Source organism: Hakea prostrata, chromosome 7, assembly GCF_041222555.1.
Source record: "Hakea prostrata isolate BN-2017 chromosome 7, UWA_Hpros_2, whole genome shotgun sequence".
Taxonomy (NCBI): Eukaryota; Viridiplantae; Streptophyta; class Magnoliopsida; order Proteales; family Proteaceae; genus Hakea; species Hakea prostrata.
Window position 1 is genome coordinate 72,103,263 of NC_142606.1, and position 24,981 is coordinate 72,128,243.

The following is a 24,981-nucleotide window of genomic DNA, read 5'->3' on the forward strand; positions in this document are numbered from 1 at the left end:
GTGTGAAGTTCACATTAAGTCACACATATAACAAAACCCCATCTAAATATAAAGATCGGCCGCAAGACATCAACTATGTCTTTAAGTCTTTGACCTTGCAAAAAATTTACGGTTACAACCTTAGAGCTATTTATCTCACAAACAAATGTATTCAACTTGGAACTGGCTATGCTGATCGGTAAGAAAACAACCAAAGGCCAAGAGTGGTCCTTCCAACAACTTGAATTCACATCCATTATTAGTCCATCAACCATCCCTTCAAACGTAGCACTAAACGCTGTTGGCAACGGGTAGCTCATACAAACTCGTGGACCAGCAGATGCATTAGCTAATGGCTAGGCTATTAGCTCGTGAAACCGGATGATCTGCAACTTCAGGATAAGGTCCGGATAGACAACTGAAAAATTATTCCACATTCATGTTTCACTTGCAGCCTTTCTTCCTTTTCGACATACCTTTCTGTTTTTGATCTCTCTTCCTTTTCTTGGCTTGCATCTGGAATGATCTTCCAACCAAAGAGGGTTGTTCTTTTAATCCAAAACTCCTTGCTACATGTCCTAGGTGTAATTTCTTCACTACAAATATCTTCTTTAGGTCACCACGGTGTGCTGTATAAGCACGGATCCAGGAGCAAAACGCATCCTTCGCCAGCTTCTTCAAATTTGACTGAAACAACCAACATAAACAGAATGCCAAGATTAAAACAACTTGAATAACCGATGTCATGGTTTGAAAGCATATCCAAGTTGAAGTTTCACACAAGACAATAACCACGTTTTGACAGCATATTCAGTACACAGCGCATCCAGTTTTTTCCTCAACCCCACCCCCTGTTTTTCTTACCCACTTTTTCATCTCTCCCTTTCTGTCTAATGGAACTTCAATTACAACATTAAGAGGCAGAAACACCTGACGAGATGGACTTACCAAAGACCTAATTATTCATCTCATTCAGAATGTCAAACCTGTTTAAAGACTTCCCACCAGGAAGATGTTATTATACTATAATTACGAAGATCACTTAACAGGAGCCTCACCTTGAGAAGCTTTTGCGCACATAAAAGAGGGGTGGGGTGGGGCGGGGGGGAAGGCAAACGGAAAGACAGCTTCAATAACTCTTAAGGCAGAAAAGAATTGAAGACAAAAAAAAAGTTCAATATAAATTGTAAACTGAAAATGAAAAGTTGGGTAGTTATCCATGTAAGAATCCGAAATTCACAAGATAAATTGAAGACAATTATTATTATTATTTTCTTTTTTCTTAAAAAAGAAAAAAATTCTAAACTCTACTCTCACTCAGTGGACGGGCTTTGGTGCAAGGCAAAGGTTGCTCCATTATGAACATTGGTCAGGGTTTGAGACAGCCTCCTCTTTGCTGAAGCACGGGTAAGGCTGCATGTGTAAAGACCCTTCCTAGACTCACCAGTGGCAAAAGCGCCATGCACTCCCTACTCTTTTCATGCTTGGGCGAGAGTCCAAGTTAATTTGCGTAGTATAGGCTGGTACACATGCATGGATGTACACCAGATGCGTGCAATGAAATGGACATATCATCTTGTCTGTGGTAGACTAGATGCTTTAACATTTGGAAAAATGATACACCTTTGTGATATTGATAATTAGCCTTAGGATACACAACTTAAGAGGGGGTTTTTGAAGGTCGTATCATCATAAACTGGTGATCCTCAGCAAAGCATACAAAATTTCTAACACACACTACCTTAAGACCCCAACAGTACCCTATCCTACATATCAAAGAATTTATCAAATAAATAGAACAGAAAGGAAAATACTTCTCTATGCAGTAAGTCAAGGGTGTCGGGATCAAAATCTGAGACAACCAATGTCAACAAATCAATAAATAAAATAGAATATGAAGACTGAGAAAAAAAAATATGAATTACATTTACTATTAAAAGAAGAGTCACATCCATGTGGTTCACTTGATAGATTGCCTCATCTTCAGTAATTGAGCATATCTTAATTGGTCATGGAGTCAAGGATAGACTAAATTAACTAATTGGTAGATCTGCTAAATGACTACCCAAAAGGCACTAATAATCTCATGGACTGAGATGTGACTGACTGATGGATAGCCACAACAGTCAGAGAGTGACACAAGTGGTTGGAGGTGAGGCCCGGGGCAGAAAAGGCCAAGGCCAAGGAGTGGGAGGAAAGGGAAGATTGGCAAGTGAGGAACAGGGGTTCACAGATGCACAAACCCAAATACATGGGCAGCTGGGCCATAATGGTAAATTGGAAAACAAAAGTTTTAGACAAATGAGGAACCCCCAACATCATATTTGAAAACATGAGGTACCTCAAAATATAATTTCCCTGAACGTTAGTCGGGTACATGAGATATACAACCACCACTACGCTAACCTTGAACCCACCATACAGCGTTGGCTTCTTGGATTTTAAAGTTTAGAGTAATAGAGAGGAGAAATAAAGGAGTCAAAATAGAAATGAAGAAAGAAGAAAACAATGGAAGTCAAAGTTCTAGTAATTGCAGCACCCTAGGAACATCCATCTACAGGGGGATCCATTAAACAGGTCTTTGTCTTCCGAACAACTCTATCTACAGTCATACTAGGACGAAGCCCTACCACTTAAACATCCTTTCTTACCATTTCTCCAACGATCACAAGATATAATTCATCCTACAAGTACTAGATAAATGAGATATAATTCACCCTAAAAATGACTTTATACCTAAAACTAGAGATTAATGAACTATAAACAAATCAATTCTACTAAATTCCAAAATCTTACTAGTTCTCATTTTTGGAGAAGGATATTCCAACAAAGTACATAATTGGGTATAACCTTCCTGCTATGGACTTAGGTTACTGGTCATTGATCTACAAAAAATGTTCTCAAAAAGGAAACATTCTGTCAGCCACAGACCTTTAATCACTTTGTAGTCCCTGGAGCCCTGTATTTCTTTCACAGAAGTGAGAGGGAGAGAATTCCACACTTTCCTTGCTTTTCTTCTATATTCTCTTTCTATTCCACCCCCTCCCACCTCCTCTGTTGTTGGTGGTCTACATCCTCAGGAAACCTCTCTATGTACTCTGCAGGGGCTGAGGTCCCCTCTTACCCCACCCATCAAGCACTCCCCAAAAGAATTCATTCTTAACTATTATTTAATTCCACATAATATCCATGTAAAAACAAAATTTCTACTAAAAATCAATAGAACTGAGAAATCACCAACAAATTTTCTTTAGCATACTTTTAAGTTAGAAAAAAAAAGGCAGTCTCGGTAAAATTGTTCATCACTCTTATCCCTTTTTCAATTTGATTTGGGGAGTTCAGTTGGACTGAATTTTCAATTTTTGTAAGGAAAAAGAGCAGCAGATAAAAAGGAGGTGTCTTCTCTCTTCTTCTTCTTTTTTTTTTTTTTTTTTTTTTGGGGGGGGGGGGGGGTGGGGTGTTTACAGTTACGGTCAGGTTTGAAGGGAAAAAAAGAAGGGACATATTACCGGTTTAATTTTAAAATGAAGAGGAGACATTTTGTATCTACAAGTGTATTGTGTAACAAAAAAGCAGGTGTCATAAAGAGTAAAATCCAGTTTATGATTGACACTCAAATTACACTAAGTAGATGTTAACCAACACCCACCAATGGCAGAAGCATCATGCACTGGGTAGTCTCTTTTTAGACATCAACGGAGCGTAAGAACTAATAGAAATGATAAAAGATAGTTATACCTCTGTTGAGACGAAGGATTCAAGTGCCCTCTGCAGGGACAGCACCCATGGGTGCATCTCCAAAGAAACAAACTTCTTGACATGGTGCTTCTGGTCATGCAAGGGAAAACTGTCCAGCACCTTGAGCAGGGGATACTCCTTCAGTGACACACCATGCTGCTCGAGATTCTGCAAATAATCCATTTCAACAGGTTGTAGGAATACCAATGAATCTCCTCTTTCCCCCAGCCGAGCTGATCTACCAACCCTGCAACATATAACTACTTAAGCAACACTATCCAAGAAGAATAAGTTCATGAAAAGCACAGGATTGTGTGGATAAGGCCACAGACCAGCAGGCCCTACTGAGTAGTGTTACCTAGTTGCTCATAAATGTCCCAAGTTTAAGATGAAGTAAGAGCAGGAAAGGAGAAAGAAAAAGAAAAAAAAAAAGGGGGTGGGGGGTGGGGGGTGGGGAGCCATTTGCTAAAGCTTGGGTTTGTTGGCATAGTCTGAAGTTAAGATATTCCCCAAGTCCATCACATGATTGGCATCATAGCCCCTTTCAAGGGAACATGGACTGGACAGAGAGAAAAATTCATGGCAAGTGGAGTAATAAAATAAAGTCGATGCAAATAAGCTGAAAGGGGACAATTAGGAATGAATGACCAGCGCCACAATAGGTATTGAGCAACCCAGATCCAATGTTTTGAAACCTGCCACATCCATTGACCTGTTAATCAAGCCCGATCACAGAGACATCATTTTGATCACTGGGCTGGAGCTGGCCAAAGCAGCTTGTTTGTGAGACAAGAGAAAATTATTGTATACAATAATGCAAGTCATAAATTTAAATGCGAGAAAGTGCATGTTGCTAGCCAGTCAAGTAAAAGTGAAAAGGTGCATTCAAAACATTTTAAGAGAGCTTCATAGCTTCATATATCAGTCTATCTATCTATCTCTATCTAACATAACTAACTATATATATAAAAGACAAAACATGATCATGTTAGACAACAAGAGGCAAATTTGCACAGCTCCCAGTCCATTATAACCTGAGAAGTCATTGGCCCGATAGACATCTCTTTCAAGTAGTGGAGGGTTGATATAGATCAAAGCATGAAAAGAAAAAGAATGAAAACACTGTTCATGCAGCTATGAGATATTGTTCACATGAACAATGGTGTGGCCCCCACTGAAGACGTTTAATGGAAGAAGACATTCTTTGCAAAATGTAAGAGGGCTATGTTGCAAGAAAACAACACTAAATTCTTACATAAAACAGGATCCCAATGAACACAACACACAGCATATAGGAACAGCAGGATGAGGCAGGGGGAACTCAAGGGACTATGGGTCCCACGAGGGCTGGTTAGGCATCCTCTAAGTGGGGACATTGTCCTAAGTTAAAGACAGAACAAGAGTAGGGCAGAAGCATATAATTGACAAACATGCATGTTAGACAAGGTAAACAAGGATCAAGATAATCCTAAGTTACTATGCAAGATTAAACAAGAATCTAAAAAGGGAAAAACAGGGTGGAGATCATGGTAACATAACACATAACCAAGTGCAAGTCTATTAAAAGTTGTGAAAACATAAATGCTAGCCTAGTTCCTTAAACATGCAACTAGCAATAGGTAACAACAAAAACGATGAAGAAATATCCAAGCATTGAAGTGGGAAAAAAATCCTACAGTAGAGAGAAGCATAAACTGAGTTAACAGAAAAAATGAGTTAAAATTCTAGGCAACAGCATTCTCAATAATATAAATGAAGAACCAAAGTTATTCAGCAAAATAGAAAAATTAATAACCTGGCATATTTCATATGTATATAGGAGTTAACTTGAGAGACAAAACAAAAAGGTAGAAGACTACTATACAAAAAAGAGAAGGGGGGTGTTTCACGCAAGAGAGAAGAAATAGATTTACCATGAGGGAGAAAAAGCTTCAATGCCAAGAAAGAAGGAGAGTCTAGCAAAACCCTTTCTACTAAAAGAAAGAGTATTCCTACTATAATCCTAATAACTAAGGGGAACTTTGGAGGTTCAAAGGTATGACGAACATGAAAACTATGCGTTGGCTGATTATGACACATGGGTCAAACTAAATACCAATTAAAGTCAAATAACTCACTAGGCTGTACTAAATGAAGTCCTCCACTAAACCCACCAAGCACTCTGCCCATCTATGCAAGAGTAACGCACAAAATCCATGATCCATGTAGAAATACATCCATCCACCATCCAAAAGAGTCATGAGTTATGCTGCTAAATTGCAGAAATGCCATGGTGCATTCATTGGAGTTTATGGGTGGGCTAATAGCAACTCAAAAGCAAAAATTTTGATCCCAAGGTTGCATCAGATGTTAATTCTGTAAACTGTTAGCTCTATGCCTATATCAGAATTGGCCTTGAATCTATTTGATCATGGTAGGATCACCTTGTCACCTAGGGGCCTACTTCACTCTTGCCTTTCTTTTCTTCCCCCCCCCCCCCCCCAAAAAAAAAAAAAAAAAAAAGACCCCTTCTCGCTTGGATGTCCTGAAAACCATGATTTGATTAAAAATATATTCTGCTCTGAAGGCATATCAATTAGCCTATCAGTTAGAAGCTTTTGACACTAACCTATGCACGTAATCAGTAGCTTCCCCTGGAGAGTCATACTGAATAATATATCTAACTTTTGGGAAATCCAAGCCTCTTGCAGCAACATCTGTGCACAAAAGAAGAGCCGATTTTTCTGATTTGAATTCCTGAAATATGGTCCTTCGACTCTCATGTTCCATATTTCCATGTAGCTGGAAAGTTCGGAACTTGACAAATAGCTGCTTCTGGACAACACCTGATTCTGAATCAGTTGGCCACCGGAACTGGCTAAAGAGTGAGTAGTGAAAATCTACCGCATCACATGTTGAGAAGAACACCACAATCTGTAAAATATTCTCATAAGTAAATTTGACCATTACATCAAGAAGTTTTTCAAACTGAAAATTGAACAGCACAAAGTGGACAGGCAGAACAAGTTAAGATCTTATAGTAGTCCAAGTAAAAATACAAAAGTTTCCAGAGGATGGCTGATACCCTTAATTGTCAATGTCATTGTGGGAGTAAGTATTTTTTTATGAAGCATGTATCTCATGGGGCATAGAATATGAAAAATCATACGTCAGAACAGCAGCAAATGGCTTAAAAGGTCACCTTCTGGGAAGCTTCTCTTTCAAAAATACTTTTAAGAATGGATAGAAGTATTACTAGCCGAGAACCACAAGGCACTGCAAATGAGGGAAAGTAATTAGAAAAATGCCCAAAAAGAAAAATTAGTGCATCACAAGTTCTATCAACAAACTGTACCTTTCACATATCTCTGAACTAACTGAGATGGAAGGTTATAGTTTCCACCAGGACCATTCAATAGTAAGCCTTCCGATAGGCCTTTTTTTTGGGTAGAAGGTTCTGATAGACTATCCACAGCAGATACGGATCCAAGTGACGGGTTTCCTTGCTCAAAAGTGCTCTTCTTATTAAGACCAATCATAACAGGGTCATCCAAACTGATCTTGGCTAGATGATTAACTTTTTCATTCAAAGTTGCTGATAATAGCAAGTTCTGCCTCTGAAATTCAGAAAACCTAGAGCTTTCATTCTCTTTCCTAACATATCCTTGCCTTGAACCCAAATAATTAAGTATTTCTTCTATTTCTTTCCCAAAACCCAAATCCAGAATCCTGTCCAATTGAAAAGGGTGAGTATATGGAATTATAAGAATGTTAGCAAACTTATCATGACAAAATTGGATGAGCGACATCGCACTGATGCCTAAATTGCAGCAAGCAACTGTTTTTAATGTACCTATCTGCTTCATCAAAGACTATCCAACGCAAATTCATGAACACGAATGATGATGTATTTTTAAGGTGATCCAAAAGGCGTCCAGGAGTTGCAACAAGGATGGATATTCCTACAAATGATCACTTGTCAGAAAATTTTGAGTATCAATAGATAGCAACACTTTCCTTACTATATCTACTTGCAAAACTAACAGCAAAAATGTGGCACACATGTTGACAAGCCAAGTAAATAGATCTTTTCGTGGTATCAATGCAGGGTCAAAGTCAACAATACAAACTTCAACAATCATAGTTGTCAAGGTGACTAAGTGATCCAAATCAGTGGAGTGACTTAATTGTAGTAGTTACCTAATATGTGAAAACTAGCATATAATATAGAAAGGACAAGGTATATAAAAAACATACTCATGAATATGAAAACAAGAATTTCAATCAAATTCATATAATGGAAAATAAAAATAAAAGCCAAACCATACAATAACTCATACTAACAGGTAACAAGGTGGCCCAAGGCAACTTCCAGGCTATGCGCCCAGGTGACCAGGCTGTCACAGTAAAACTGATGCAGATCCAGGTGGGGTTACCCCTTACTGGTTACTTACAGGCCCAACCAACTATTAGATATCTCAATTCACAAGCACAAGTGGGAACGGAGAATATCTGGAAGTGTGGATAACCAGGCAGATGTAAATCAACAAAAGTTTTAACTAGAAATAGCAACACTGTAATTAATATGAAGTTGTAAATGGTGGCAAAATAAATTATCAGATTGTGTACAGGATTCAACATGTCGGTTGAGCCATAGTTTGGAACTGAAACACACAATGGGGATAATCAGAATAACAACAATAAAATAGGGGATTTTCTCCACATAAGCAAACTGTCCTTGCTCGCAAATTCAAATATTTTTACCTTCTTCAACCTTTAATAGAATAAGACCAAAAATTCTAAGATGGAAAACCAGGAAACCTTTGAACAACACAACTGTCTGAAGAAGGCAGGAATCAGTCCGGGCTCTTAAGATAAGCTTATTCAGACTCCATGTAGTAGGTAGACTTTCTTTGACCCAAATTGCAGAGCCAATCAACAGCGATAAACAAAATGCAGGCTCCCTCTTGGTTCTAATCTGCTGCAGGCTTTACGCTAGAACAAGTTATGAATGAGGAAAATAGGACACAGAAGAATGGTAAAGAAAAAAAAGAAGAATATGAAGAGGAAACCCTCGAGGGGAAAGAGGTACACACAGCTCTTGCAGCAGCATTAAACAACTTCAGTGAGTTTCCCAAAGTCAAAACTATTCTCCAAGGATGGGAGTACATGCCCTGCCTGATGAAAAAGAGAGCATATTCTCAATTCGAAACTGAATCTATTTAGACTCAATCACTAAAACACTACTTCAAAAGCCTACATACATTCTTTTTTGGTGAAATCCTAATTCCTATGCATAACTGCATCACTAGCTGTTGGCATGACCATGATACATGAGGAGGCATGTGTAGGCAAACATCATGGCTCAATGATGGTTTTGTTATTGGAATGTCGTAACGCTGCAGATAACAATAGCAGCAAATGACCCATTAAAAAAATAACACTAGTTGAATGGCTAGGAATGCACAGAGATAGCAATGGTCTGCAGATTAGAGTAATCCTGGTTCTGGTTCACAATATAGGAGTGAAAAGTGCCTTCCCCATGAACACCAGTGAAAAGCTTGATTGTAAACAATACCAACGGAAAGAACCTTTCCAACCGAGAGATCAATGGATACACAAAAAAGAGAGGCCCGTGAAAAGAAAATCAGTTTCTACCATCAAGTGGATCAACAATCCATGTTGGTTAATCAGTCACTTCTGTAGTACCACATGCAGCATCTGGTTCTTTTTATATGAATTTCTGTTCCAGGCAAAGAGATGCTCATAAGCTTAGTTGTTTCACTGACCAAGTCCATTTGACCATTATGCTCAAACACACTTCGTCTCATAAAGAAAAACCCTTCAAGTTAGCTCTCCACTTCCCCTTAATGCATCAACCATAAGGGAAAGAAACTCTAGGAGATAATTGTTTTCACCATAGTGTGACAACGACAAGCCTTGTCCCAACTAAATGGAATCGGCTACACAGGTTCTTGCCTTCCAAGCAGCTCTGTTTGATGCCATACTAGATACAAGGCATAAGCCACGCATATCCTTTCTCTCCACTTCTCTTAAGGTTATCTTAGGTCTGCCCCTAGTACTTCTAATTCTTTCAATATGGATTAAATAGCTTCTCCGTATGGGGGCATTTATAGGCCTCTGTTGTACATAGTCGTACCAAATCAGTCATTCTCACCACAATAAACAACAAAAATAAAAGGGAACAATCAAAAAGGAGGAAGAAAAAATAACAGGTAAGAATCAGATTTTATTTCTTTCTTTATTGCTCTCATACCATAAGACAAAGCCCAAACTCAATAATGAAAACTTTTGAAGCATGGTTGTCAAGGCGACAAGGCAATCGAGGGCAATGAAAACCAAGGCAACACCAAGCAAGGCGACATCAGATTGCACATCTAGGCAGACACTTTGACAACCATGCTAATGCTGTGAAGAGAAGAGAAGAACAACAGAGATGATGGTTATGGAGAATATAATAGAGGGTAGTATAATATATGCTTCTGTTAAGAACAATCTCTTTCTTAGGTTGATCAAGCAATCGTATTCTTAGTCGGAAGCATACAAAGAGTCTATTACAATCAGTGGCTAACCTAAACTACAATTCAACTTATGCTTCTCCCACTCTTAACACAGACTCCTGCCCTCATGGTACAATATTCAATGCAGAAATACATTGAGAGCAACATTGCAGATCAACAAAAGCCACATGCCTGTATGTACTTGGTGGTTTTCATGTCTTCTCAAGTTGCAAGCTATTCCATGCTTTCTATAATCTGGAAGGAGCAGATATGCCTACAGCACATTTTAAAGCTGTAATTTGTGAAACGTATGTTTCATATAATTACACAGTTCAGTTTTCTAAATGAGTGAGATCTACAGTGAACTCTAGAGAATTGTGTGCTTATGCATAGAGGGAAAACAAGAAAAGAAAAGGGCCACAGCCTAGTGTATGAGTCCCAGCTTTCTGGGTACCAAGAGAGTTGGCCTGACAATCAATCCTAAACTTTGGTGTTTTTCTTGAAGAGCCTTTAAAGTTGAACCTACATTTTGACAGCAGCAGACCAAGTTTTTAACAGCAAACCAAGAAACAGCCTATGTGCTTCAAGCAAAGGTAGAAAGTACAAATTTGAGGTCAAAGAAAAAAAAAGTTTGTATTTTATACCTTTGCGCAACCTGGCTTTCTCCTTTGACCTGTTCTCCCCGCCCATTATGTAACCTGGGACAATCCAGTGAAAACGGTGCAGTAACTTTTGCAGGATTTCATAAACCTGCATACACAACTCACGCGTTGGTACAAGCACCAACGCTGTTCCCAAATTTTCAATTCATGAATCCATGTCTCTCTTTCATCCAAAGGTAATAATAAGATAGTAGAAAAATGACAAATCAATATGTCATCACCCAGTAAAAATAAATAAATGTAACTGTGTATGAAAAAGAATGCCATCAAGGGCTTTTTTATGTTTATTGGATAGTGTTAGACTGGATGATTCAGTTGAAAGAAGGGTAATAATCAGAAAGAAGAGAAGAACACTGATAAACTTAAATGTAGTGAAAGGAAATTCACATACAGCTTTGCTTATTTATCCGGGGAAAAAAGAAAAAAAAAAAAAAAAAAACAAAACCTAATAACCATGAGCTGCATATTCATCTGATTTTACATTATGGAATGCCTTCTATCTTCCTTTTTCTTTTTCTTCCCCTTTTCCACATGTCTATCTAACATGATCTAACATGATCTAACGTAAGTGTTGCCCCAATGGTTACCCGCATAGTTGTCAAGGAGTTGCTTGTTCGTTTCAATTTATGTCTAGGCCCCTTTCAACAACTTGGATTGCCTAGGCACTCTGAGAACTATATTAAGTGCACTGTGCGCAACAACAGCTGAGATAAGTGACCAGTATATCAAAGTTATGGACTTGCAAGAGAAGCGAAAGTCAACCACATAACCAAAGTTATTGCTTGGGGAAAACAGTAAAAGAGATGCTTTACTTCGAAAGACCACTTACCAAAAGTTCCATCGGCTCTTTCAATGCGAGGGTCATACATCTGAAGGTGATGAATGATAGGAGCAAGATAAGCAATAGTCTTCCCAGTGCCTGTAGCCGCATTAACCAGTCTAATAGAATAACGTCAAAGTATAAACAAGACAATCAAATGCGCAAAGTAAAAGAGAACACAGACCAATTGAAAACGATAACAAACTTCAAAAACCCGAAACAAAGAGGATACATATGTCGACCGGAGAGAATAACAGGAATCGCTTGAGCTTGAACAAGCGTCGGAACTCCAAATCCAAGTCTCTCTGTGACGAATTACAGTAAAGGACCATTTAGATGAATGGCAATAACAAAAGTATACAGAGAATGAGAAGATTTTAGGTCGATTATAAAATTCGTGGCACACTCCCTACTTGATTCGATCTAGAAAAACATAACAAGAAGTGAGAGTAAAACCTCGGAGCTGTTCGCACACTTTTGAATCAAGCCCGGTAGAGGAAAAAGAGCAAGAAGCGAAGATTTCGTTCCCGTCATGACTCTTCGTCATTTTAGTTTCTTCTGCTTCTGTGAGCGAAAAGCTCAAACTTGCTGCTAAACCACTGGAAAAGCTCTTTATTAGGGTTTTAGAACTTGCGCGGGAAATAAGCCTTATGGCCGTTATCCGTTTCCTCCTTCGGTTCGGTTCGACTGCCAAATTGTGAATCTGTGGTAGCTATTTAGAAAAACCAGGGACTGGGACGATGTGCGCCTGTGCCGTTCTCGCTGCCGTGCAGCACAGCACCAAATTATAAAAATGCTAAATTGACTGCTGTTTTGAATTTTTTTTTTTTTCATTTAAAAAAAAAATTTTGTTATATCTTAATTCCATAAATAAAAAAAAAAAAAAGGGTTGAAAAAATTATTTTAATTTTGGTGACAATTGAAATATAAATTGGAATTTAGAGAAATTTTAGCTTTAAGAAACACTTTTGGTGCATTGTCTTTGTCAAGAATTGTCAACGCAAAGCTGTTTTAGTGGTGAAACCAACACCTCTTAGTGAAGAGATCGTGGGTTCGACTACTGTTAAGGCATATTAATATTCCCATCTCCTGGCTTAAGCCCATTTGTCCCAAAAAAAAAATTGGTAAAAAATTTAAAGAAGAGGAATCCGACATTCTAAACATAAGAACTCTATTTAAACCCTGATAGCATTTTTGCTTCCAAAAGTAAAGTTTATTGAATGAAATTTTTGCTTTAAGAAACACTTTTGATGGCATTGTTTGTGTCAACTTTTTGAAGTTAAAAGTTGGTAAAGAATTTAGAGAAGATGAATCTAGTATTCTAAACATAAAAACTCTGTTAAAATCCTGTTGGTAGCATTTTTGCTTCCAAAAACAAGTTTTATTGAACGCGTAAAAAGGTATTCTACTTTCAGAAATAATTAAAACAATTAATGATATTTTTTTAAGCATAAACACTTGGTGGGTTCTTACCAAAAAAAAAACACTTGGTAGGTTATTAAATGTGTCCTACATTCTTCAAGCTTATTATGCATCAAGTAAATTACATAACATTATTTGGCTGACCCATCGGATAAAACTATTTGGAAACCCTTCATTTCTTGATTCTTATACTTAACCATTCAATCTCTTGATTTTCCTTATTCAACCGTTCTTCCGTCTATGAATTTCCCCCTTTGTTGTACTCAACTCACTTTTAATTGTGCTTTTGCTTTCTTGAGATTGACATAAAGATATACAAAATGTCTATCATTCCTGGAGAATGCTTGAGAAAGCAAGAGATGGGAGGAGTTTGGAACCTCTCCATGGAGAAGTTCACCCAATGAATTTCAAGATTTCGTCACGTGTAATATTTTAATCCAAAAGCTAAGATAAATCCGACAAACGCCCTTGAATTGCAATATTACTCATGGATGAATCCTACAAGTCATTGAACACTCATTGGAAGATTACCTTCAAGAAGAGGAGCCAAACATGAGATGGAAGAAGCTGGAACAAAAGAAAATGAAAGAGAGCAGTTAAATATGGATAGTTAAAAACCCTGTATATTTGTTGTTTCCCTCCTGCGGAAAGACAAAACGATACATGAAACAGAGTGCTCTTCTGGGAAGTCTTATGAATCTTTATTTGCATCATATCTGTGTACAACATCAGCACAAAACGAAGTTGCACACTTCTATTGCATTCACTGTTCACACAGGGAGCTGATATGCCATAAATGCCCCTCCCCTATAATCAGATTTTAGAAGGGATCCCTCATTTGCCTCAAATTGCACTTGAGCAATGTAGGGAGAGTCCCATGACAATACAAATGACATCAAAATAGAAGTATAGTAAACAAAAACTACAATACATCCACATTACATCTCAAATTCTCAGCACCTCTCCCTATCCACGCCCACAGACTAGATCGATTTATTTTTATTTTACTTGAATAGAACTACTGAACAAGTTCAGTGATCAAGCGACATTGTTTTATTCTGTCATGCATTGTCTTAAAGCATAGCTCGGAACCGATCACGATCTGTGCTTACACAGCTCCTAGTAATATCCTTCACATTACAGCAACCAGCAAGAGTCATGGTAAGTTCTAGCTCATCCTTGAGCATGTCCAAGACCCGTTTCACTCCTTGTTCCCCTTTTGCTGCCAGTCCATAAACTATAGGCCTTCCAACCTAAACAAATAAAGGAATACAGCCAACAATGTTAGAGAAACTGTGGGTTGAGAATGACAGAGAAACAGGTCATAACATAGATTAAGCTTTTAATTTGATATAAATTCCCTACAAAAAAAGCCGGTGTTTGTCTTGAACCATAGAAAAGATGAGGGAGACTTTGAGGTGTTTAGTTCTTAGGGGACTTTATTACAATCCTTGGTAAAGAATTGGAATCAGTTCCAACACTGGCAAGAGCAAGAGTTTTGAAGGAATAAGTACCCGACCATCAATAAAACCAGCATTATGTACTTCATATGTAGCAGTTTATAATACAGAAGAGTATAAAATTATTTCTAAAGAATCACATGAACATCTTAAAGGGACCAGATAAATTAATTCTAGATAAAGACACGAACATTTTAAAGGAACATTTCCAGAGAAGCTATGACCAAAAACCTGCCTAACCAATTCTGATCCGATAGAACCCAATTGCACTGTCTTGATATTCTTTGTGATATTGCCTTAAATTTTCTATTTTCTCAACCCTTTACCATATTTATACCAATTAGTTAAATCTCACTACTCTTTCTGACAACCATCTGGCTCTACAATTTCATGCAAGCCATTTTGAACTAAAGGTTCAACCTTAGGGACACCCAGCCTTATTATATTCACTAGAAGTTGAGTCTAGCCAATGTGGAAGGGAAGATTTGATTGTTGTTGGCAACTCGAGCATACAACTCGCAGGCATAACTTTATAACATAACAATAGTTGATCCAGTCTGAATAATGAAAATTAGCAGATCCTTTAAAGTGGATATGCTGTACTTCATGGACCCTTGAAGACCCTGTTCAGCATAGATTAGGTAGGATTTTCCGGACCTTGCAGAAAAATGTCAGTGGGTCTGGCTTTTGGTTTGGCATTGGCATGATAAGTTGCACCACCTACTTTCTCTTAGTGGGTAGGCAGGGTTTGGATAGGATGTAGTTGACCAAATTAGTCATTGATCTTGTCACTGAAACTTTGGATAAAGGATTTCAACAAGAATCAATAGAATGGAAGATTTGAATAGAAAGTCCAGTGCAATACATGATAAAGTCAGCACATGATATGAAAACTCTTAATAGATCAAATGGCACAGGAACACTGCCAGGTTACATGGCCTCTGCACCAGCACGGGGGCCAATGAGAGTGCACAAGGACCATCCAACAGTGGTGAAGATTTTCATTTCATCAGGGCCAGATAGTCACTTCTCCCTTCTGTGTAGGGGTGCAGGTGCCGTGCAGCCAAGCATCCTTTGTCACCCTCGACGCCAGGTTAAATAACTGATGAGGTCAACTTATGAATTATATATATAAATGTAAGTGTCTATGCCCTAACCCACATTCTTCTGATTAACCGGAGTTCAGTTTTCCGAGCATAATGGCTGCTGTGAATTCAGGAGCTGCTTGAAAAGGATTCTCAAGTCAGTGGTGAAATCTAAAGTAGGCAGATCATCTCCTTTGTCCGCCCATTCGGCTTTTCTATATTCTAGTTTGTCATCTTACTCTTCCAGTCCTGCTCTCTAAATTCTAGTTATAGTCCATACAGGTGATGTCCTTTGAGATATTGACCCTAACCATATGAGATTACCACCCTCACTGGATATAGCTCAACACCAATTTGATGGAAAATCTCATCTGTTCAGTCATAACAGAAAAGGAATGAAGGGACTGGATCTGCTAGATGCATCAAACAATACAGAACAAATAGTACAGAATAAATCAGAGAACCAGAAAACAAAATCAGAATGGAAGACCCATGTGAGAAAATCAATAACTCAAACGGTACTCTTCAAATGGTCCTGACTTTCAAGTCCAGTGACCTTGGCAGTGAATTTATCAGCTGAAAAATTACTGCAGAGCTCTAAAGTTGAAACCAGGGGTAATGACACAATGCTACCTCTACTAGGAAAAAAGTGCATATGGATTAGAGCAGAGAATGTATCCCCCCCCCCCCCTTCAAAAAAAAAAGAACTAAGGTATTGGATATTAAGATATTATGATAGAAAGAAGTAATCCACAAAATTTCAGATCAATCTCATTGGATTTGAGAGAGCCCTGATATAAACCAGAATAGGAAAAGCAGCTTTAAAAACAGGTATGGCCAACCATGATTTAGAAAATGGATTAAAAGAACAATAACAGAAGCTCAAGGGGGAAAATAAAAAGTAAAAATGCTGAATAGGAGAGCACATAAGAAATCCACTTACTAATAGATGTTTGGTCACCTATTCTATTGGTGAACTCAAGGACACAGTATAGTATGACACTCTCCTTCTGAATGTCTATCATATTCTTCTTGGTCTACCATGCTATTTGATAAGAAGGTCCAAGGTTGTAAGTATGTGAATACCTACCCTTTCAAGAGTGAGAACAAAGCCTCCAAGTTTCTTCCAAGGACCTAAGTAGCATTAAGCTCAATAATGTAGCAGGATCATCCTTCTCCCGTTGATTGTTTCATATGGTCTCCTCAATCCTTTTCCAAACTTGACATAGTCGAGTTCTTTCAGAAGAGGAGATCTGCTGTAGGTAGAGTGGACTGGTTGGAAGTAATGATTCTTTTGGAAACCTAAAGCCCAAAAAAGAACCCGTCGAAGAGCTTTCTGTCCAAAATGGCTGGAATTAGTTTAATAATAAGTTATTTACTTCATTTTTAATGGTTTTTGAGTAAATTATGTGAGATCACCTCTGTAGTTTTTCTTTCTTAGCGTCTAGTTTGCTAGTTTCTTATTTCAGTTGGTTTCTATTCCGATGCAAGGCCGTTTCCTATTTATCCATTGTAAACATAGAGTAAACTCAGACTAAAGATATGGACTAATGAGATTGTTAGTAAATCTAAGTGTGAACATGAATTCCAGCTCCTCCTTTCTTCTTCCCATTCTTCTAGTATTCTCTAGGTAGCCCACAATAGCAAATCATACCCCCCCCCCAGGGGGATATGCACCACAATTGAGGATGAAGGAACATTACAGCATCCTTCATTTACCATTCCTCATAAAATACACAAAAACTGCTCATAAAAAGTCCGTCTTATGAAATTTTTGTGGGAGATGACTGCATAGTTAACAGAAAGAAGCTTACAAGAACTGCTTGAGCGCCAAGAGCTAGGGCTTTAAAGACATCTGTTCCACGCCGGATTCCACCATCAAAGAAAACAGGAACTTTTCCTCCTACAGCTTGAACAACCTACAATTTCCAGAATCAGAAGAAGAAAAGGATCAATTGCCTCCACTTGCCAGAGCTAAGGCTTTCCAAAATAAGGTATTATTAACAATGAATATGGCCCTAAATAAACTTAGTGCTAAGAAGCATCATGTAGACAAACTCAATGCAGTGGAAATGAGGATGCTAAGATGGATGAGTGGCAAAACTAAGGATAAGATAAGGAATGATCATAGTAGAGCTGGTTTGAAGTAGCTCCGCTAAGTGATGAGCAACGAGAAAGTCATTTGAGGGGGCACAATCCTGTTGAATGGAGGCCTGTAAATGCCCCTGTACGGAGAAGTGATTTAATTCAGTTTGAAGGAATTGAATGAGCTAAGGGCAGACCAAAGATGACCTCAAGAGAAGTGGTCAAAAAGGATATGCATAGCTTAGGCCTTGTATCTATATGGCCTCAAACAGGGCTGATTGGAAGGCAAGAATCCATGTTGCCGAACCCATTTAGTTGGGACAAGGCTTCTTCTTGTTGTTGAATATGGCCCTAAATAAATTATGGAGTCAAGTTGCAGAACAGAATTCATGTGCTAACTGCATTAAATTGGGAAAAAATATTAGTTCAATTGTGTAGATTTTACAAGTAGGATCTAAGGTTACCCCTTCAAGAGCATTAATTGTGGCGGGGACATAATCAAGCTGGCGTGCACCGTGGTTGGATACAATCACCCCAGCAACTCCTGCTTGCACAGCTTTTATGGCTGCAAACATGAACACATCAAGTTATCAAAAATCCATTAAAAAAACATGAAACAAAGAAAAGAATCCTATCCTGTGATAAGATCGTTTCAAATATTTATCAAATGGAACTCAATGGAGATTAAATCAAGCCCATTCAACAAAACTTGGACAAGGGGGAATAATCATCATAAATAAGAAAGAAGGGAAAGAACACATAAAAGAGGAGCAACTGTTCTGTGTAATTTTTGGAATGAAGTAGTTTTGACTGGGAAAAACAGAGCCGTCTACAAATTTTGAGAAATTTTTATTTGCCTAGTGGCGTAAGGATGAATCTTAATTTAAAAAGAGAGCCCATTCTGGGCTACAACTTCAGCTGCTACACATCAAAGCTGTGTAGCAAAGCATTCTTAATCAGTTCTTACCAACAGCATGCTTTAGCACAAACCCTCTCCAACTATCCAGTTCATGTGTCTATAGAGAAAAGCATAAGATAAACAGAGATTTCAGAAGTCATGAGCTTACCATCATCTGCAGTGAGCAAGCCCTTGACCAAAATTGGTAAGGTGGTTATAGATTTCAACCAAGCAATGTCCTACAATGATGGTGATGTCTCATAAGTCAAACGGAACACAAAAACAGGATTTCATGTAATGATGTTATGCTTAATAAATTGATAATGAAGATCTCTCTACTTCACATGTCATACCACAATAAGATGGTCTACAAACAAAAGAAGAGTAATTACTAACTGCATAACTTAAACAATACAAAAGGTAATACTAGCAGACTTCAGTAACGTTAGCCTGTAGGACAAAGATTCTTAAGTACCTTCTACAGCAGAATCCAGAACTATGATTGAACAACTAAAAATCAAGTTTTTTTTTGGATATACTGCCACAAGAATGAAGATGCAGTATGTGGTTCATTTATAGTTGAAGACAAGGAACCTCTGGATTTAGTTTTCACTTGTTGACAAAGTTCAAAAAAAAATCCAAAACATAAATACTTGCACCACTGTGGTACAATTTTGCTGACTCATTTTATGCAGTTTATCATGAGTCAGCCAACCTGTTCCTGGCAATACTTCCTACCTGGTTGGCAAAAGAAAAGGAACCTGATTATCCTACTCATGTAAAGACAATCAACATAACATCTCTTTTGAAGTAAAAAGTTTACTGGAACTATGATAATCAATAAGATAATCATTGAGGTAGTGTTTTTCTGGATGAATGAAAGAATTCATTAAGGCTGCGTTTGTTTGCAAAGGTGGGGTGGGGGGAAAAAAATGTGGGCCCCATGTGTAGTGGGGTAAGGGAGAAGGAAAGGAAAGGAAGGGATTTTGTGGAAGTGTTAATTGTATGTCCCACTTTTTACTTTTCCACATTTTGTGGGGTTTTGAAAATGCTTGGGGTGGGAAAGTTGGCTTGCCACCTCACCAGACAAGTTTCCTTAAATTAAATAAACTTGTCTCTGACTTTCCCACCCCAAGCAACCAAACAAACTACATTTTTAGGATTTAAAGGAAAAGTTTGCTTTTTCAAGAATTTTCCCACCCCACCTTAAATCCAGCAAACAAACGCAGCCTAACCAAAAGGGGAAAGAGGGGAGGGGGAGATATAAGAAACAGGGCAGAGACCAACTGAGCCAAGCAGACCAAAGCAAAGCAGCTCAAGAAAAACCAAAAGACAAGCAACACCTGAGCCCTAAGCCTGAGGCAAAGAAAAAACCAATCTCACGTTTTTTATTCTTCTTCTTCTTTTTCTTATAAGGACGGAGCTTCACCACAAAGTCTGGTCTAAATTGTGACAACCTCTAGTAGACCAGCTACTTCGCCTACAATTCCAAAGATGGGGAGAAGGGGTCTCAAAGGAGGAAGAGTCCTCGTGCTCGAACAGAGGGGAGGAGGAAGGGATGGTCGGATAGGCATCAAGAGAGGGGGAATGAGGGAGATGGAGGGGCGTAGGTGGGCCAGGGGAGGGAGGAAGGTTGTAGTTGTTGGGGCTGGGGGGGGGGATAATATGGGTTGGGCCAAACTGGGCTGGGAGGGGGACCTGGGAGCAGGGGCATTGGCCGCAGGGCCTAGTGAAGGGCCCGCAGGCCCTGAGAAGCAAATGGGCAAGGATGGGGCCTTGGGAGGGTTCACCTGGTGCATTGTGAATCTTAACTTTTTCCCCTGTTTCTTCTGTCACTACCAAATGTCTCACATGCTTATAGCCATTTAAATTGATCTATAAATAACTAAAGATATATATGTATAACTAATGGAATCTCATCAGAATAAGACAAAGCTGTGACCTTATAGGAAAACATATTGCACCTGATATTGTCAATGTAATGTTTTCTCTCTTTCACCCCCCCCCCCCGGCTTAATATTTCTTTGTGCTGTTTTTATTCCCCTGCGAATCCAAATGGAATGTAAAGGGTTTAGGCATTCCAAAAATTGGTTGGTTCCTACCTTCCAACTCAGAGATTGATCAAAAATTTCAGCAGCAACAGCTTGAAGATTAGAACCCTCTTTCTGCAAAGGACAAAAAAATATTAGCAGATAAAACAAACTAATATCTTATTTATTTTCTTTAATATTTGATTTGCTGTACACAAGCATTACACTCACACTTGAAGATGCAGTAGATAAGAGACCTTCAAGATTCTTTGCCTGAAGCGATATCATTCTGCAGAAGGTATTACCATATGGTCCACATGAGAGCAGCATTTTAGGTTATGTACATATGGCTACAAAATCTCATACCATGAAAATTAACTTTTTATAATCAAATATATGAGGAGACGAAAAATGGAAGGAGAGGAATCATGTGAAAATAAAGGAAACAAACAGATTGAAGTCCCACTTGTTTTTTATATCTGCCTCCCGTCTACCAATCTTTGGTGTATCAGCTGTCAGGACAATAGCCTTATATCCATTTCTTTCAGCTCTCTGCACTAGATTTACCGTAATATCCCGTCTTTTAGTTACCTATTCATGATCAAAGATCAAAATCAAAGATCAAACTATTAGAGAAGTCCATGGTAACTAACATATCCATAAATATTAGAAATTTGACAATAAAACATGGAGGATGTAACTGGCATAATTTAAACAAAACTTCTGAAGGATAGCGTACATATAACTGAAAGAACCGAATAGCATTACAGCTGGCTGCAACCTCCTCCATACTGCAGGTAGACATAAAGGATAGCACCTACAACTGTACAACTTCAGCATTCATGTATTTGAAATAAGTAATTGAGGTTGAAGAATAGGTTATTTTAATACCATGATAGTGTTACATGCTGCAGTAGCTCTCGCTGTTGCAACCTCTCCTGAAATGAACATAAAATCTCAAATTGATTCAGAGCTACAAATGCACCTCATATAATAATAATAATAATTAAAAAAAGGGAAAGCTTATCACGCACGACCATGTATATACACAGTCGTACTTCAACCAGTGGGTGTACATGACCATATATAGTACACCCCTTCTCATTCCCATCGAATGCCTGATGATCATGCACCACTTGCACTGAACCTTTGCATGCCTTCCCCCCCCCCCCCCCCAACCTCCCCATAAAAATAAAAAATAAAAAATAAAAAATAAAGAATAAAGAAGAAGAAGATTTAAACCTTCAGGATTAGCTAATTTATGCTTTGCTGTGGGGGCAACAATAATGGGTGATGCAATCTTGTGACCTAGTACTGTAGTTGCAAGATTAATTCTGCTCACATCCACAAGAGCCCTTGGAAGTATCCTGAGAACACATAAAATCTGAGTAAAATGGTGAAACCCATTGACTACATTACCAGTTAATAAGTCAGAGATATTACGTAATTTTACGATATGCTTCCACATTCTCCCTCAGTGTGTACTCATCCTCAGCACCTGAAGTATAGAAGTCATAGTACATCTTTGGAAGAGCTTCCTTGGCCAATGCTTGGAATTCATTCACATTAACAGGTTCAGCAGCCATTTCTCCTGGAACATGACCATTATATCAGTAGGAGTATGTCCTTCCAACTAGTGCAGTGAGATAGGAGGTCACACAACTTTCAACCAAGCAATCATTCCATTTTAGAACACAATAGTTGAACTAAAATGGAATATCTTATTCTACTTCCTCCTTCCAATAATACATTTAATTTGGAATTGGGAAAATATCACGATGAATTTCAACAATAAAAATTCACCAACAACAACAACTATTCAAACTCATCCCAACTAAATGTGGTGGACTACATGGATCCTTGCCTCCAATCAAGCTCTATTGGAGGCAACAATTAAAATTCCCCATAGCAACCTAAGATAATCCACCTCACAAATTATTATTTACAATTTGGTTTGAATTGACTATTCAAAGGAATACTCTGCAAGACCACAATGAATTCATCGGAAGTAATAGGCATAGCCAATACACAAGGCTTTCACCAGTGCAAGGGTCATAATATACACAGAACAAACCCCCACTTCATTGAGAGGCTGTTTCTTGACTTGAGCCAAGGACCACTAGGTTGCAGTGGAGCAATACGGTCGTCTCAACAACTGCCCTTTCATTAGGGAGAAAAAAAGAAAAAAAATAACAGTATACAATGAAAAACCATCATTGCTAAACTGCCAGTCAGCTGGAGAGTAGCCAAATGTATGTTCATCTATATTAATATGCATTTTCAGGGGAAAGAAAAAGTATTTTTAGCAACATTTGGCAGTTGACTGAAACAAGACATCTCCCACACTACCAGAAAAGGAATCAAACTCACGCTAGAGAACAAACTTCAGAAAGAAACAAGTCTTTTATTTGCAAACTCTTTAACTCTGGGTATTTGTCCTTTAATTTTCTGCCTCAAAATCTTAGATTTAAAACCTGAATGCAACAAGACCCAATGCAAAGGAAGGTATTGTTTCTTAATTTGATTTCTAGTATCCCTAAATTTAAGGAAATATCCGTGTACATAAGGAAATAGAATCTCTGGCCCTTGCCAATTGAATGTAATTTCTCAAGGAGAAATGTGAGGACACATTTCATTGCATTCTCTGGTCAGTCCTACCTTTAGGTTGAATCTTTTATCCACAAATAAATTTACAGAGGCATGCAGATGCAGCATTTAGGCATTAGCAACAGTGCCAAGAGAAGAATAAGAACTTGAGGCTAAAAGTATTTCAGAATTTCTAGTCTGACAAGGAATTCTATTCTTACTCTACTATTACAGTTTTATTTAGGTAGAGAATCCTAAATAAACAAAGAATACTGGAAGGTACCCAAATACTAAAGAAAATAGATGCAAAAGTTCTGCACAACATATCAAACCATGTGGTTATCAGAAATTTATCTTGGGAATCTAATCTAAAAAACCAAAGAAAAGCAGGTTTCGTCATACACGGAATCATTCACTGAAAGCATATATACTGAAACAGGACACGACTAGGCAGAATTTTTAATAAAGAACCATCAAATTTGATATCTAGAACGTGAAGCCAAACTTGAAATAATTAGCAAGGTTCCTGTTCCTGAAGATCTAGCAACTAGGACATTAAGAAGACGAAAAAACAAAGCCCCAGAAATCGCTAAGGATTGAAAAACACCGAATTATAGTAACAGAAACAGCAAACATATTCAAAACAGGGAGACTGTAGTATTCTTCCTTTTATCCCCTTACTTAAATGGCTTCTGACTTTAGGATAGGAAAAGAAAAACAAGAGAGAGAGCTTAACGAAGACAAAGAAGAAGCATACCTGATCAGAATAACTGGTAAGATCTATTCAGAAGAAAGACCACTGAGACTTCCAGTTAGTGTTATGAGACAAATACACAGCGGAAAGCCATATATATAAATATATAAACTCCAAAATAGTGATGACGAGTCACGACAATAACCAGGCAATGACGCAGGGAGTGTATTTCTGCATAGTGCCAAGGCCCATGGCGACTTGCAGATCAAATGCGAGTTTTTCACTTCATTTTCACATTTTGCCACTTTTTCTGTGGCAATATTGCGCTTCTGAAGAATCTCTGATCTTGAAATCTTAAAACTCCAAAAAGTTGGAGTGATCATGACTATTCACTCTGCCATGCTATGCTGCATGCGGTGCCTGGGGCCGCCATAATGCATTGCTGATTGCATGCGAAAAGACGTTTGTTTCTTCCCGAATGCGGAGGTCATCCTTCTTGAGGCCCTCCCTCTAACCTCTGTGTGTCTCTCTCTGTCTGGCCGCGGGGCAGTGCACCTCTGCAACGCTGGTTGACTGCTTCGTGGGCCTCCACTGTTTTTGCAGTTAGCACTGTGGAAGATATTATACTTTGGATCATTTCCTCTGCTCCCGGACGCATCTTAGCCACAAAATTGGTAGAGCCCACAAGTAAAAGAAATTAAGAAATTCGAAAGGAATGGGACCACAGTAGTATCTGAGGTCCCCAATATTTTGTGGCCAGAAAGCGTCGGGAGAGCATATCATCCATCCAGACTCAATATTAGAAGCCTTCAAACCTCCTTTGATTCTAACGTTTCTTCTTGTATTTCTTGTAATTGTTGATGCTCTACCATTGCAATTTCACCACACACAGCAAAAAAAATGATTTTGTAAGGGATCTTGCTTGGATGTCGTGTAATTAATGGGTAACATACCTTCAATCTCGACCGCTTATTTCGCACAAATGTAAAAAAATAAATTTTGTGAAACGAAAGGTCAAGATC

The 24,981-nt window shown here is 38.3% G+C and overlaps 2 protein-coding genes across 2 annotated transcripts; both read right to left on the minus strand.

Annotated features, from left to right (window-relative positions):
- Window positions 1–9: 9 nt before the first annotated feature.
- On the minus strand, window positions 10–12,436 carry LOC149011990 (P-loop containing nucleoside triphosphate hydrolases superfamily protein). Its single transcript, XM_089163463.1, has 10 exons — window positions 12,156–12,436; window positions 11,932–12,004; window positions 11,709–11,818; window positions 10,862–11,005; window positions 7,550–7,658; window positions 7,052–7,425; window positions 6,899–6,972; window positions 6,326–6,630; window positions 3,718–3,964; window positions 10–666 (listed from the first exon to the last, which is right to left on the minus strand). The coding sequence occupies exons 1-10, from the start codon at window positions 12,244–12,246 to the stop codon at window positions 424–426; spliced, it is 1,770 nt and encodes a 589-aa protein (XP_089019589.1). The 5' UTR covers window positions 12,247–12,436; the 3' UTR covers window positions 10–423.
- Window positions 12,437–13,734: 1,298 nt separating this feature from the next.
- Window positions 13,735–24,360, minus strand: LOC149011991 (peroxisomal (S)-2-hydroxyacid oxidase GLO4-like). The gene is made up of 12 exons (XM_089162324.1): window positions 24,023–24,360; window positions 22,123–22,270; window positions 21,922–22,046; window positions 21,571–21,617; window positions 21,419–21,496; window positions 21,146–21,270; window positions 20,911–20,968; window positions 20,752–20,814; window positions 18,819–18,888; window positions 18,216–18,316; window positions 17,481–17,585; window positions 13,735–14,374 (listed from the first exon to the last, which is right to left on the minus strand). Exons 2-12 carry the CDS (start codon window positions 22,263–22,265, stop codon window positions 14,195–14,197), a joined length of 1,095 nt encoding a protein of 364 aa, XP_089018450.1. The 5' UTR covers window positions 22,266–22,270; window positions 24,023–24,360; the 3' UTR covers window positions 13,735–14,194.
- Window positions 24,361–24,981: the final 621 nt, after the last annotated feature.